General features: G+C 32.0%; 1 protein-coding gene across 1 annotated transcript in view; it reads left to right on the top strand.

Moving 5' to 3' along the window:
* LOC106466597 (D-aspartate oxidase-like) overlaps nucleotides 1-16,642 on the top strand; it is a 68,976-nt gene that overhangs the window by 46,139 nt on the left and 6,195 nt on the right. Inside the window, exons 6-8 of the mRNA XM_022394624.1 lie at nucleotides 7,029-7,130; nucleotides 12,600-12,658; nucleotides 13,338-13,455. Of these exons, the coding sequence (XP_022250332.1) occupies nucleotides 7,029-7,130; nucleotides 12,600-12,658; nucleotides 13,338-13,455 (279 nt within the window). The remainder of the gene's footprint in view (nucleotides 1-7,028; nucleotides 7,131-12,599; nucleotides 12,659-13,337; nucleotides 13,456-16,642) is intronic.

Here is a 16,642-nt window from a genome sequence, read left to right as displayed (position 1 = left end):
TGCTTGGGAGAAGGTGTCTAGCTTAAGCCCTGTGACAAAGAACTATTAGGCACAATAGGATCAGTTGAAGCTTGAATATGGTATTCTTCTCCGGAGATGGGAAACTGCAGATGGGAAAGTGAATGACCTGGCAAACAGTTATACCGAGAAAGTTACGGGAAGTTGTGCTGCGTCGATCCCATGATAGTTTAACAGGAGGACATCTTGGAGTTAAGAAGACATTGAGTCACCTACGGCAGAGATTTTACTGGATAGGAATGAGGCAAGATGTGGAAGAATGGTGCAGTACATGAAAAAGACACTGTCAAAGAAGAAACTCTACCCGGTTTTGAGAAGGAAAACAGTGAAGCCATTAATGAAGTTACTACCACTGATATGACTGTTACCGATAATGGGACATTTTCTGATGGAGCAGATAAACACCACGTGAAGCAGAAGCCAATGAGACAGAGACCAGTACGGAAGAAGATACGTCCTGTAAAATTAAGAGATTTTGTTGTATTTTAATTGTTGTGTTGTAAATTCTGTACATTTAATCAAGTTATTGTTAATTATCTAATGGTTTAATGTAAGTGGCTATTGTTCGGGATGAACAGTACTAAGGAATGGCCAGTGTTACGACAGCGGAAGTCACGTGATACTGGGAGCATGCGTGCTGGAGTTTCTTGAAGGTTCATGAGTTATCAGGGAGGCCCAAGTTTGTTTGAGGCTTCTTCTTTTTTAGTATATAAGCCTGGCAAGAAAAACCAGTGCGATTTAAGAGATATAAATAGATTGGATTGAAGAGATAGATAATTGAGTCAAGCGATCAGTGGGCACCATAATAAAGTCTGTGAATCACTTGATTTATAGTGTGTGGTATAAAGGTTGTTAAGTTTAAAGTGACTGTGGAAATTCTGTGTATTACTAAAAGTTGTATGGAGAAAGAATAAACTAGTTTTAATCAAGAAGGGACTTGTATCGCTGAAGTTTCTCGGAAAGAATTTCTATGGGAAATTGTCAAACAAGCAGATACGCAACAGTATTCTAAAATTCATATATGAAAGCTACATGAAATTCATTTTTGGACATCCAGATATGTAAGACTCAAGGAGGCTTACAGAAGAACATCGTCAGTTTTCACTCAAGTACATTGTAAGCACTACAAATCCTTGTTTCTATGTGTACATATTTTTGACAAAAGTAACTGAAATGTAAAAATTAGAAACTTAGCAACTTAACCTTACAAAACTTCAGTAAAATAGAATGTCTAAAATTTCACAAGCCTGAGCATATGTGTAATATGATACCTTACAATCACAGTCACATATTGTTTATGTTAGCTATACAGGAAACAGCTAATAGGCTCCCAATGTGATTTATTGCCTTTTATGCAAGGATTGCTACTCCAGTGGATACAAAATAAAGCAATAAAAATATGAAATCAAGAGGAAGCAGAAGTGAAAAGGTTAGCAATTAAAACTGTTAAGGCTTTTAATCAATGCTGCAGCCAATGCAGAGAAAAAAAATGGTTTTATTTCAACTTTTCATTTCAATGCACATTGATGATTTCTCTACAGTTAATGTTACAGTAGATAAAATAAGAGATAAAATATAAAGTTTTACTGAAACACAACTTCTGATATTTATTTAGGATATCCTAAAGGTTATGCAAATAAAATATGAAAACAAATTTGTAATGTTTAATAATACCTTGTCAAAGTTCATGAATATACACTTAGTAAATTCATAATTATAGTAAATATTATTACATACAGCTTCACAGATATGGGGTTGGTCAATTTGACTGAGCATATAAACAAATGGTTAACATCTTACATAGTTGGTACAAATAAAAACAAATCAAAAGAAAGTTCCTGTTATATTACAGTAGTATATAAACAGGTGAGTAGTTACGGCTACCCTTTTATGCTTCAAGCATTGTAAGTAGTTTGAATCTAAATAACAAGTGACTTGCATATTCTTATCCTTTATAAATAATAACCAAGGGGATGGTGGGGTGGGGAAAATGTTTTATTATAAATGTCATTTCCACTTAAAACAAAGATTGAAAACAGATCTCTCTTAGATATTTAAAAAATGCCCTTCATGTGGTTAGGGGCTGTTTTACTTATAAGATAAAATGGCTCCCATCTAATTTATAACTTTAATTTAAAATAAATGCTTCATTGAATTCATTATTTAAATGCTCCAGGCAGGGATCAGGAAAGCTGTGCACCATATGCAAGTTGTGAATTATATAGGTGCAAAAAATGTGTACTAGTGTGGGACAATAATATTCATTGCAGCTAAAGCCTATGATGGAAATATGTATATGTAATTGATGTAGGATAAGATATATCCTCAAGTGAGTGAGGGTATCAATTATCATAAAGCAATCACACTTTATTTCAAAAAATCAAAAAACTTGAACTGTGTTTCTTTTATGGCATATTTGCCTCACTGTAATTTCCTCATTGCTTGAAATAAAAAAAGTGAAATTCCTTGAAATACCCACCCTGTAACCATAATAAAATTCAAAGTATTGACCATAAATCAAATTTATTTATAAACAAACATTTGAAGTCACACTTTGATCATTCTTATTTGTCAGGTTTTATGTATGGGCCGGATTCTTTACAGTAGGTATCTGTGACTTGTTGGTGATAAATTTCAACAATAAACAAACAGCACACAATCCACTTGTTTTAAAATAATATATTAAAACAAGTCAAACATATACACAAATGATTGTTACACTGTTGGTTACCACAGTTGTATCAAAAGCTCTAAGTAATTGTTTCTTTTTTGTCAAAGTCCACACAAGCTGGTTCAGTTACTTTAGAACACAATTTTACAAGACAAATTATTCTTCTTTATTCTGTTATTATAGTACAATCTGTGGTAATTTCACTATAAAAATCACCCCTATATACTCTTTATGGCTAAACTCAGAATCACACAGTCTAGATCTATCTGTATTCAACTACATTATTATTCTCTACTCTGTTATTACAGTACAGTGTATGATAATTTCACTTTAAAATTGCCACTATATACTCTTTACTCTTTATAGCTAAACTCACAATCATGCAGTCTAGATCTACCTCTGTCAAACTACATTTTCAATGCATATTTATACCCTGATTGTTAGAGTTTTATGTATATGGGTTCGGATTTCTTTACAGTAGGTGTCTGTGACTTGTTTGTGATAAATTCGAACAAGAAACAGACAGCATACAATCCACTTGTTTTAAAATAATATATTCAAAACAAGTCAAATATATGTTCAAAATTCTTTACATTTTAGGATATTACAGTTGTATCTAAAACTCTAAATAATTATCTTTTCTTGTCAAAAGTTCAGACAGGCTGATTCAATTACTTTAGAATTCAATTGACAAGATGAATTATTTTTCTCTACTCTTATCACAATAGTATCAGTGAATAATTCACTTATATTACCCCATGAGTTACCACAATTGTATCCTGAACCTTAAATAATTGTCTCCTTTTCATCAAAGTCCACACAAGTGGATTCAATTACTTTAGAACACTCTTTGACAAGACAAATTATTCTGCTTATCGCTATTAAACTGTGAAACTCACTTTAAAATATCATCCTTTATGGCTAATCACTCACACACAAGCTAACTTTACATTTTCTAACTTTTTTCTGATTGAACTTTACTTTCACTTCACTTGTGCTCGTTTGGTCACTTATATATATATATATACCTTTTCCTACTGAGGCTTCAAACTTTTTGCAAAAGTATGAGACACTATGATGTAACAATAATCACTTAAGGCAAGGAGAAAAATACTGAAGATTCGAGTAACTTGGCATCAACAATTGGACCACATACACAACGTACGACTCTTATCGAGTTACGCAACCAAACTTGTCATAACAATCACCTTTAAAATAATTACTTTTACTTCTCTTGTTATGAAAAGTAAATAATCATTATATATTAAATCACCAAATAAACAAAATAATAACTCTTAAAATAAACAGTCTTGTATATATTCAACACCGACAGAGGTCTGGAACATTCCATACAATAATAGATATTATGATGCAATTATACCCAATTAAAACAATGAGAAAAACTCAGATAGTTCTAGAAACATGATGCAATAATATAATAATCACCAATTCATAACTAGTGAACTTCACAATGTATGATTTGTAAACAGTTATGTAAACAAACTTTGCAATAAACACACTAATAGACATTATGATGCAATAATACTCAATTAAAACAATAAGAAAAACTCAGAAGGTTCCAGTAACATGATGCAATAATATAACAATCACTAATTCATAACTAGTGAACTACACAACATATGACTTGTAAACAGTTATGTAAACAAACTTGCAATAAACTATCACTTCTAGAAATAGCTAAACTTAACATGCACACTATATAAACTATCTAAATCATAACTCTTGCATTAAACTTAAACTGAAAAGTTATATATATATCTAACAACATTCATGCCTGTCAGTGAATGTATTAACACGCAGGGTCACCTGAACATCAGTTATACATAATTCACTTTAAATGTCACCACATCATAACTGATGATATACATGGGTATCCGTTTTACCAAAGAGGTCTTACCTCACTTTCTCCTCTTTCTTTTTTCTTTATAGTTATTTTTATTAAATTTTATTTATTATAATGTATTAACTGCTTTTAATAATCATCTTACTTGTGAAGATTATTTTGCATTGTTGTCTTAGAGTATGTATTCAAAACTAACCTAAATTCTCTAAGCTGCGTGTACCTTGTAAGATATTGGTATTATGTCTGCAAATATTGATAATAATGAGCTACACAAATATGTTATTCTTAGGTAAGCTATTTGCCTATAGGTAAAAGTAGTACCCTTCTCAAACTATAGAATGAACATAACACATTTTGCAAAGTTAAGTCTGAGTGTTCTACATAACTAAATTGAGGAAAGAGACTAGTTTGATAAAAATATAATAGTGTATTGTATACACTTAAACAAATACAATTTAGCAGGTTTGTGTGTATATAAAATGAAAGACAGCACTTTTCTATAGGTACTGAGAAAGTGATATACCAGCAGAATGTCTGAATTATAGTAAAAGAACAAATAACTATATTTATAGCATATAGGGTCAACTCTCCCAGGGGGCATTTATCACCTATGTCACTTGGTCATCCCAAAGTTAAAGAGAGGGAACACAGCCTCCAGGTGTTCCTAAACCTCTACATGACTGACATCATTACTTAGTACAAAACAAAGAGATTCTCAAGTGACATCTGCTGCATTCAACAAAATACAGAAAAAAAAGGAGAAACGACCCTTGACAATGTGCAGTATTCCATAACTAGTATATCCACATGTCATGGTGAATGTGTGTGGTAAACAAGGAATGTTTACCTTTCCAAGCTAAAAGAGAAAGAAATATATATTACTTCTCTAAATACTATACAACTGATGTTTCAATTAGGGCACTCCAATCATTCTAGGTTTTTATTTTTTGGTCTATTGATTTATATTAGGAAACGCTGTATTTGTGGTTGTTTGTTACTCTGAATTTTCTTCTCAGTATATACATTTAACTTATTTTAGTTTGGGTCATAATTTATAAGCTAAGTTATGATTTTAGATAAACCAAATGTTTTCTAATTAAATGCAACTCATCTTCTTGAACACTTCTGTTGTTCGTATAGTTACATAGCTAAAAGTTTCTTAATTTTCTGATCTAATTCTATTTTAGCTTAAATTTGTTACTGGCTTGTAAGAATTTTATTATAGAAAGATTGGAACTAGTGTATTATGAATGGCTATAGCTTTGTACTTTTTTGTTCCACATATATATATCTTCAAACATCTAACTAAAAAATTTTCAAAAAAAACTTCTTTGAACTCTAAGTCACTATATTTTATCATAGTCATGAGAGTTCACAAGAGATGAAAATATCTCATATTTTCTTATAAGTACCATTAAATATCTGATGGTTTTACAAAACTGTTTAGTTTAAGAATTATTATTTAGTTTATTTAGTGATGTAATATTTAACGATTATTTAGTTTTCATAGCAAGAGTGTTAAAAGTTAATTATTTTAAAAGCAATAGTTATGACAGGTTTTGTTACACAACTTTGTACAAGTCATACATTGTTGTATGCAGTTTAATTGTTGTATTAGGCATTTATAATACTGTTGACATCATATTACTCAAAGCTTCTAAGTTTTCTTGTTATGTGAACATTATTGTCACTAGAGGGCTAGATATTTCTAGACTTTTCTGTCATATGTTATAAATATGTGCAGATACAGAGTGCAAAGAAGTTAGTTAAAGCAAGTTAGTGAAAATGAAGTTAAACTGCATGATTGTTAGTTTAGCTGTAACAGGCAATATCTAAAGTGAGTTTCACAGTGGTATTGTAACTACAAAGATAAAGAAGAGTAATTTGTCAAAGGGTGTTCTAAAGTAATTGAATCCATCTGTGTGGATTTGAAGAAAAGGAGACAATTATTTAAAGCTCTGGACAAAATTGTGATAACTAATAGTTAATTTTTTGTATATATCTTTGACTTGTTTTGATTATATTATTTTAAAACAAATGGACTGTGTGCTGTTTGTTTAATGTTGACATTTATCGCCAACAAGTCAGACACCTACTATCAAGAATTTGGCCCCATAAAACTGACAATATCATTGTTTTGATATATTTTCTTTCTTAAAAATTGCTGTTCTTGCCAACTAATGTGAAACAAAAGGTGGGAGTATTATAAATCAGTCCATCTGAAGAGTGGGGTATCAACCTACATCAAATCATGGGGATGGCAGTAACTTGGAGATATTTTTAAGTGCATAAATATGCTTTAGATTAAAAGTGTGCTGGATTATAAACATTGACTCTGACTATCATTACTGGCATATTGACTTATATACTAAATTTGCTTTTTATAGCAGTAGTTTATAATTGAGAGTATTACTATATTTGTGGTATCAATATTAAATATTGTTGTAACTGACTAAATAAATTTATTTTTTATAGGTTGCTGGACAGTTTGATGTTGTCGTCAACTGTACAGGGCTAGGATCCAAAACCTTGTTTGGGGACAAGTTTTTGATCCCCGTGCGAGGACAAGTAATCAAAGTATGTAAATGTCTCTGAAGAATTGTACCACTGGTTAGTAGTTGAAGGAATGATATAAAATGTTCAGGGTTTGGTAGACACAAGAGCAGACAGAAATAATTGATAATTATTTCATTTTCCTTGTGGTATACAGGGAAAAGCACCTCCTGTATTATTTTAGAATTAATTTCTGCTCAACATAATTTTAAGTTTAATAAAATTTGTTGAAATTCAATTATTTGGTCTTATTGAATGTAGAATATAATTCCTATTTGAAATTAATTACTAAAAGTATAAGTGATATTGCACTTTATTTTGTGTAATGGATGTTATTTGCTCCACAAGTATTAATTTGTAGATTATTAAAGAGGAGACGGACTTGTAAATAACTGCCTACTAAATGTTTATGAGAAATGACTGGGCTGTCATTGGTTTGTTAATTTTTGTAGTTATCATTATGATTAAAAATTTAACCCTTCACATTACAGGACTTTCTTTATTTTACCTGTGATTTCAAAAAATTAGTTTTACTTTTATGTGTAACTACTTTCCTTTCAAAAATTTAGTTAATTTCATTTTAGTACTGTTTGTGTGATAAATCAAAATTAGGAGATCAAGGATCAATCGACATCTTAAAGATATATAAGCTTGTTTGACAGTAGGGCTGTTAACTTCTTTAACTTACTGATAAATTGCTCATCTGTGGTTCAGTGGTAAGCTCAAGGGCTTATAAGGCTAACTTTAAGGATTTGATCCTTGTATTCGACACAGTAGAGGTAATCCATTGTGCTGTTTGTTACTTAAAGAAACAAACTGATAAATCAAATTGTTCTTTATGCTTTGGGAAAGGCACTATATATATATATATATAACATAGAACTTCCTTTATAAAATAAGCTGTGTGTGTGTTTTCATAAACAAAAGTTGGAGTGAAGAAGACATGACAATATAAAAACCTGTTTTGTAATAGTTTTTCACTTTATTTCTAAAATGTGTCTCATGATGTGATGAAAGATGTGAACAAACATAATCTGTTAGACATAGTTGATGCTTTTGAATCTGACATTACCAACAGTATGATGGGTGGTCCACCTGTACATGGGCAAAGCATTGTGCTTAGGATTGTGAGAACTAAGCTGGGCTACAATGTAATGTGATATGATATGTAAAGGTTGTGCTGCACAATTGTAAGTAATGTTGGATAGGCAGCAGTGAACCAGTTACCAGTCAATATTGAGATAATGATTGTAAAAATTTACAAGTATTTTCACATTTACACAGTATGCCTGGCAGAACTCAAGAAATTTTACAACTTTGAGTCAAATATCAAACACCAGGGATACAGTACCAGTTTGTTAGCCCTATTTCCTACCATTAAAAAAATAATCAGTATTTTTCTTGGCCTCAAATCTTTATTTTTGCAACATAAATATTTTGCTTCATTGAAAAGGTTATTTGAAGACCCCCCCCCCCTTCTCTTCCCTGATTGAAGTTTGCAGTAAACTAGCTGCTCCTATCCAACAAGTCAGTTTTGGAAAAGGAAAAGCAAAGTGCATCAACACTGAAAATTGCTTTAGTACACCAAGATGTTACAGGAAAGTTACAGCCTTTTAAAGGAAAAAAACTTTAGCTAGTTTTATGCTCTGACTGAGAATTTTTTTTCTGCTTTATGTGAAGATTTAGTCAAACATCTTGAAGTTTTGTAATGATTTTGAATTAGCAGAAAAAAACCATTAGAGATAAATCCATACTTTCATGTGAACGATGGACAGAGCTTTTCAAGACCTTGAGTTTGAAATAATTCCCTTTGAGAATATCAAAGTGGTGATTAAACTTGCATTTTGTGTTCCAGTGAAAATTCACCAACATAATGTGTATTCAATATCATCAGTAGTGCAAGGAATGATGAAAACAATAGCATGAGCATTGACACTATCAATGCAGTACTTTTATTCAGATTGGAAACAAGAGATGGCTGCACAGAATTTCAAGAAATATTATTGATTAACAAAAGAATTCCTAAAGAAATTGCATTCATCAAAGGAGCACTTACAACAGTAGCTACAATGTAAGATAAAGTAATTACATATTTATTACCCATGTATGAAAAACATATACATCAGAAGTGCCCTGATTTGGTTGCTTTTTTTTGTAATATATTATTTTATTGACTGCAATTCAAAATGAAAGGTAACTGAATGAACTGGTATTTTGTATGCATGATGAAATTGAATAAAAACGTAGTTCTTCCTGAAAGAGAAGAGTATAGAAACAATTATACCAAAAAACATTTAATAAGTTTCATTATGAAAAGAGTTGATGTTGTTCTCAGAAAGGTTTTAATGTTTATAACTTTTGTAGGGAAGCTGAGAATTAGAGTGTTTTTCTTTTATACTTTGATGAAAGTTATTTGTAAATGTAAGAAATGAATGATCTCATAGTCTGAGGAGAAAAGAATTATAAATTATTTTGTTTTAAAACCAACTTCAGATTAGAAGTAGCTAAACTTTCATGAATTGTTAATTTCTTTTCTTCTTTGGCTTCACTGAGTGTGATGAAATTGTCATCTGTAATTTAATAACAACAATACATTTTGTTAATAGGTTTTGAGTTACTGGATGCATTACCAGTTTTATTGGAGTATATTTCTTCATTTAGGTAGATAACCAGCCAGTGATAGAACCCACATTTTACTTCACTTAGGAAGGACACAAATATATAAACGATGAATGACTGTTTATTGTTGGAAATGATATCCTTAAATTAAAGTAACTTTCTCATTCTAAAAATCAGTTTAAATATGCATCTAATTTGAATTTACGAATAAACTCTTAACATATAGCATCTGTTGTCTTACATACAGTTTCTTAGGAATAACAAACCTTTCAATTTCAGCATAGTTATTTTGTTTAGCATTTCATGGATTTTAGTATCATAGAAGTATGGAAGACTGAGTATATTAAAAAATAAATTTAAATGTGCAAATCAGCATGACAATCACTGTTGACATAAATTTGTGGTGGAATGGTATGTGTTTGGCACTTCATAGGTAGTGTTATGCCACCGAAAATTGATCGTAAAGCACTTTCTGACAAAATATTCATATGCTCGGTTCACAAAGATGTTTTCAGATTGGGGAGTTAGAATTAACAAGACAATGATACCCCTTGTACTTAGTGACATTGGAAGTATAGGAATATGGGTCAGATTGGGAAACCAACATCATTTAGAAAAAACCTGAAACAAGTGATACCCTAGCCATGGTAAGCAAAGTTTAGTGTCTCGTAACAAGTGAGAATCCATAAACACAAAGGTGAAAGGCAAAAGCTGTCCATATGTCTTATGAAACAGCACTGAACATAATCAAGAAAAGTGGTACACGTCATGTGTACATAATTTACTTCTACAACATATCTGTTCAACAATTGCTGGATAATGAAACAGGTATTCCTGCTATTCCATACAGAGACATACTGGCCAAGTTGCTGGATATAGCACCTATTGATTTCTGTGCAATCAAACTGTTGAAACAGATGCTGGGAAAATGTTGCTCTTCTAAACTACATAAACTGTGGAAAGTAGCAGGGATGTGCTTTAGACATGACAGCCTTACAGTAGAATCATTTACGATGGAAACTATTCTGTTGGGAAATTTTGGATAGAGCATAAACAGAGAAGGCAATATGGGTCCTAACAACATGTTGAGGCTCCAAAATCATCTTAATATAAAGTACTCAACTCCTGTATTCTTCTATTCATTAGCTTTAGTCACTTGTTGACTTGACTAATCAAATCATCATGGAAAAAATATGACTAATTAACCAAATTAACTATAAGTTTTTTCCTTTCTTATGTCCCTTATAATATTATTAGTGTTTTCATAGCATTTTCCTTGTCATATGTACAAATGTTTCTCAACATAATCTTGTTTCTTAAATACTACAAGAGTATCAAAAATATGTCTCTTTTACATTAAAGGTGAAGTTCACGAGGATATTCTTTGAATAATTTATTGTTGTGTGCATACAATAACTGATTTTTTAGACAAAGAATAATTTAGAGCTTATCATTATTTCATCAGTTAGATTTTACAAATGTACATTAGGCATGTAATTTGGCTGTGTTTTGGTAAAATTAAGTTATTTTTTCAAGTATACATATACTTCCAACTGTTTCTTCTCAAAGATTTTATGTGTTAAACCAACTTTGTTATGTAAAGAAAATGTTTGTATGCATTGTAACAATATCTAAACTTACAAACTCTAGCCATTTAACATAGGAAGGAAATTCAAAACTATGTTTTATTCCATACTTATAGTAAGCTACATTAACAATAAAACCAAGGTATCAAAAATCTGCTCATTTGTCATTAAACATTACATAGTTAGAAACAATTCATCTCACAAAACAATCAAATTTATGTACTTTACACAAGTTACAAGTATCTCACTGTGAATCAATGGACTTAATTCTATGACACTGATTGCTATAATGTCATTTTTCACTAAATGTAATTATTGACTTGTTATTTTCTTTCTCTAGATATAGTTGACTTTGACTTCAACTTAGTATCAACAAACATTTAATTAATTCTAATGATCTAAGTAAAATGATTAAAAATGACTATGCCATTATCCTTATCTTATTTTTCATCTGATTATTAGCACCAAAGTTTTTAGAGCCTAATTTTTCATTATTTAAAGTAATTGGAAGTTGATTAAGTGTACAGAAATGTTTTAAGTTGACCAAACTGAGAAATATTATAATTGTTGTAGCAATTTAAAAGAAGTAAATCCATAAATTGTAGTTAACAAATATTTTTTAAGTGATATATAATCAGGTTTTGTGTGACCAACTGTGGACTTTTCAAAAAAAAAAGGATAATTTACATTGAGAATGTTTAAGATTGTGAAGGTTTTTCAAATTGTGAGAGATTGCACTTAGTCAAAATTTTGTTTTTGCAGGTTCAAGTCATTTTTTTTATGTAACTAATGCAGATTAGAAATCTGTGTAGCCAAATTAGAAAAAGTCATTTTAATTGTTGTTTTATTTTATGAAGCCAAAGGCATTTTTAACTATATCACCTTCAAGGAATTTCTCTGAGCTTTAATAATTTTTTTTAAATATTGCATACTCTCTGATTATAACACAATTCAAACACAAGAAAATGTGGTATTATATTATTCTTTTTGCATTCTTCAAAAAATTTCACAAGTATTATTTAAAGAAATTTTAAATAATGTTTTTAATAATTTTGGTTAAAAATAAGCAGTTATAACTTTATATACATAATTAATAATGGAATTATAGATTTATTTTTTGGAAACTTGAATCTACAAAAGAAAGAAATCAGCAATGAAATATATCCAAGTAAGTCAAAACCAAAAATTAAAAACATCAATACAATTAACTATGTTTATAAAATTCTATTAACGTTTTTTTAGTAAGATTAATATTTAATTAATTATATATATATATATATATTTAAAGGTTTCAGCTCCATGGATCAAACATTTTTACTATGCAGATGACACTTACATTATTCCAGGGTAAGTGTTAAATCTTTTTAGAACTAGTATAATGAAGAAACTTTAAATAGACATATATGTTTGCTTTCTTCGTTGAATTACATGCAAAGCTTGAAGGGATAGACTAGAGGAAAAGGCAGCTAGTCAACATCATGCTCTGCCAACTCTTGGGATGTTCTTTACCAATGAATAGTGCAATTGACTGCCACATTATAATGCTCCACTAATTTATCTCTTAAGATTCAGGACAGTTAGTATTTAAAGTATATAGACATTTAACTGTTTAACAAGGTTTTCTCTTTATGATGCTACCAATTATATTTTAATGAACATTTTTCATGACATCCCTGTGTAGAATATTGCTGGATTATGCTTTACAATTTCTTTACAAACATCATTGCAGCAACTAATGAAGTACTTAATGAACTTAATTGGTAAGAAAAAAAAAAGTATAGCACAATAGAACTAATTGATCATTTTGATAGACACATATTTTTAAGTTAATTGAATAATGTTTTAATAGAATATGCAGTGTAATTCTTTGAACATTTAAAAGTACAGATTTTTATTTTAATGACTAGACCATGCAATAAATGTCAAAGTTAGTTACAAAGCTTTCTTCCAAAATTAGAAGAAAAAATGTTTATGCTTCTACTTTATAAATACAGACATATATGTATATATATATATATGTATTTAGGGTTGATTACGTAACACTAGGAGGCACCAAAGAGCTGGGCAATTGGAAAACTGAACTATCTTCACATGATCGACAGTCCATCTGGGAAAGGTGTATTCGTCTAGTTCCTAGCCTACAGGTGATTTATATATAACTTCTTGTATTTTCTTTTTGAAAGAGTTGTACGTTTCAAAGTTTTATAGTACTTGATCAAGTTGTTTTTTAAATGTTCTATAATTACAGTGATATCCACTTTTGAAATTAAGAAATTGGGTCCCAACGATACTGTAATGATATACAAAGAAATGTATACTGAAAATATGAGATTTTTTGTAAACCAAATATAACACCATTTTATGCAAATACAAATTATTTATACATGAAAGTGATAATTTTCCTGTACAGAAAATGTATTTTGATAGGTAATTACCTCCTCTTACAAAATTAGCTCTTCTCGTTCAGTGCTGCCCTCTATATGCAAACTTTTTCTTTATGCATGCCACAAGCCTTCTGCTCCCCTTATTGGAATTGAAAGATTCCAACGTGTCTCTCATGCAAATCATCACAAGTCACTTCTCCACCAATAGGAGCATGACATGCTCACATGACACATGTGACTCCCTCTATACTCTTCTACCAAACTATTACTTCGAAGTGTGGGAAGTGTGAGCAGAGTACCTATTGGAAATACGTTTTCAGTACAGGTAAATTATAACTTCCGATACGGTACTTACCTCCTCTCACAAAATTAGCTATCATCCCACATTGATTAGGTGGAGGGACCAGTGCAAGGGAATGACAGAAGTACCCACCGAAAGCATCTGAAGGATACCCCTGGAAATGAGAGAGTCAGATCTGATGAGAGGAACTGCACCACTTCTGAACCAGGTATAATCTTCTCCCCTCAGTGAAATGTGGAGAAGATAAGGGCAGAAAAGGAGAGGAGCACATTTAAGTAGGAGAGAACTGTGTCAAGATCATGTTCCTAACCATATAAAATAAATATAACTCAAACACACAAATAGAAAAGTGGGTAAAACAATGGATGTACTCTCAGATGTAGAGTGGTAAGGTGCAATGAATTTTACTTGGTAAGTCAACTACATCCAAAACCCATGCCACTGGGAACCGACATCCATGCCGGGGTAGAATGAAGATTATACTGTCTTCACCACAAACGAAAAAACTGTGGGATTGAGTGTCATGCAGTTTCCCAGGTATTACACAACTATTAGCACTGAGCTATCAATCCAGGGACCCGACATCCATTATCAAAAGGATGTCTGTCGCATGCAATCGACTTCCCTAACCAGGAAATTTACCGGAACCATCTAAAAGGCAATAACATCCCCGTATTAAGATAAGATGAGAAAGAGCCAAAGGACAGAACTGTAACAATCCCATGTACAACTTCTGTGACCCACAACACAGAAGGACAAAAATCGAGGAAGGAAGATAGACAACCCAAAACGTGTGCTGTCTTATGTTGATTGGTTCTACTCAAAATCCAAAACCTAGCCGTGGGGTACTGACATCCACACAGGGTAGGATAAGGGCTCCAAATCAAAAAGGTAAACTGTATTTTGATGTATCACTCCTTCGTAATTGTATATTGCAGAGAGGAGGACAGTACATCATCAACACATGCAGAACACCACAGCCCTATTCTGCACTGAATGCTTATAGCCATTTTTGTGTGGAACCCATTCAGGAGGGTGCCTCCACAGTTGACCACCCCAGCGGCTTGGAACTGGAAAGTGGTAAGGACTCCCATACTCCACTAGAAGAAAGTAGGGTAAAAAAGGTGGTGAAGAGTCTGGAGGAATGTCATTACCTGAGACAATGCAATGGGTGAGCACAAAACCCTATTTTGAAAACCAGACCATACTGAGCTATTCACTACAGGTATGGCAGAGATGGGCAGCTATCCCTTTCTGCTTTACCCATGCAATTCATAGGTGGTACAGTCCAGGACGTGCATGTTTATTAAGCAAAATATCACGAGGTTATTCCCTACAAGCGATCTTGTGGAACACCCCATCTCAACGGTGAGCATTGCAAAGCCATGGAATATAAAGTGCAAGTCAACATGGCTGTATAGTGCAGATTTCAAGTTAAAAAGAATACCTGGTCAAGCACCTCTCACTACAGAGCAGAATCCAAATAATGAGGAATGAAGAAAAGGCCCCTGAAAAAAAGGAAAGTATGAATAGAAACTTACCAGTCAGAGTCATACCAAAGTCTGAAGAATGGCTACTGGTGGAAGACAAAAACCCGACAAAGAAGAAACCGAGATATGATGTATTAGGTCATAAAGAAATTAATGTTGCATTTTGGAACACTTTCATTCACCACCACAAAAAACGTACATCACGTATAATAGTTAAACGAACTGCCTAAATGTCACATTAGTGTAGCCTATATAATGTGTAAAGTTTGGTATAATCTAATCCCTTATAGTGATGGCACATGACAAGACACGCATTTGGCATGTAATGCTTTTTGTATACAAAAAAGGAAACAACGCCTCTATAGCCAAAAAGAATATCAAAAAAGTTTATGGAAATGTTTTGAACATTCATAAATGGCAACAATGGTTCAGCAAATTTTGTTCAGGTGACTTTAGCCTTAAAAACTGTGCTGGCAAGGGCTAACATGTTGGAATTGATATTGATGCTCTGAAGACGCTTGTTGAGTCTAACCCAAGGCAACATACTCCTAAAATGGCCCTGAAATTGCATGTCTCTCATGAAAAAATACATAAAAATCTAAGAATATGGGAAAACTCCATAAAGAAGGTACTTGGGTGCCTCACAAACTCTCCGATGATCATCATTTCTAATGTGTAAACATTGCTTTGTCTCTTCCGGCATGTGAACCATTTTTGGACAGAATTGTCACTGGTGATGAAAAATGGATTCTTTTTGCAAATATTAAACACCAAAAACAATGGTTCAGTCCTAGACAAGAACCACTTCCGACCCCAAAACCTGGACTCCATCCGCAGAAAGCGATGCTTTGCATTTGATGGGACATCAGAGGAGTAATTCATTTAAAACTTGTAAATACAGAGATCTATAGTCAGCAACTGGTACATTTAAATCAAGTCCTTCATCAGAAATGACCTTTACTCGTCAAATGGAGAGGTGTTCTTCTCCATGACATTGCATGTCTACATGTGACACATTTGACGCAACACAAGATTATGGAGTTGGAGTAGGAAGTTCTCCCCTACCCACAATATTCTCCATATATGGCACCATCCGAGTACCATCTTTTTCATTCACTGCAACACTATCTTAATGGGAAAACGTATGCAAATGTGG

This window comes from Limulus polyphemus, unplaced genomic scaffold, assembly GCF_000517525.1.
Source record: "Limulus polyphemus unplaced genomic scaffold, Limulus_polyphemus-2.1.2 Scaffold2315, whole genome shotgun sequence".
NCBI lineage: Eukaryota > Metazoa > Arthropoda > Merostomata > Xiphosura > Limulidae > Limulus > Limulus polyphemus.
This window is presented reverse-complemented; position numbering and strand designations above follow the sequence as displayed.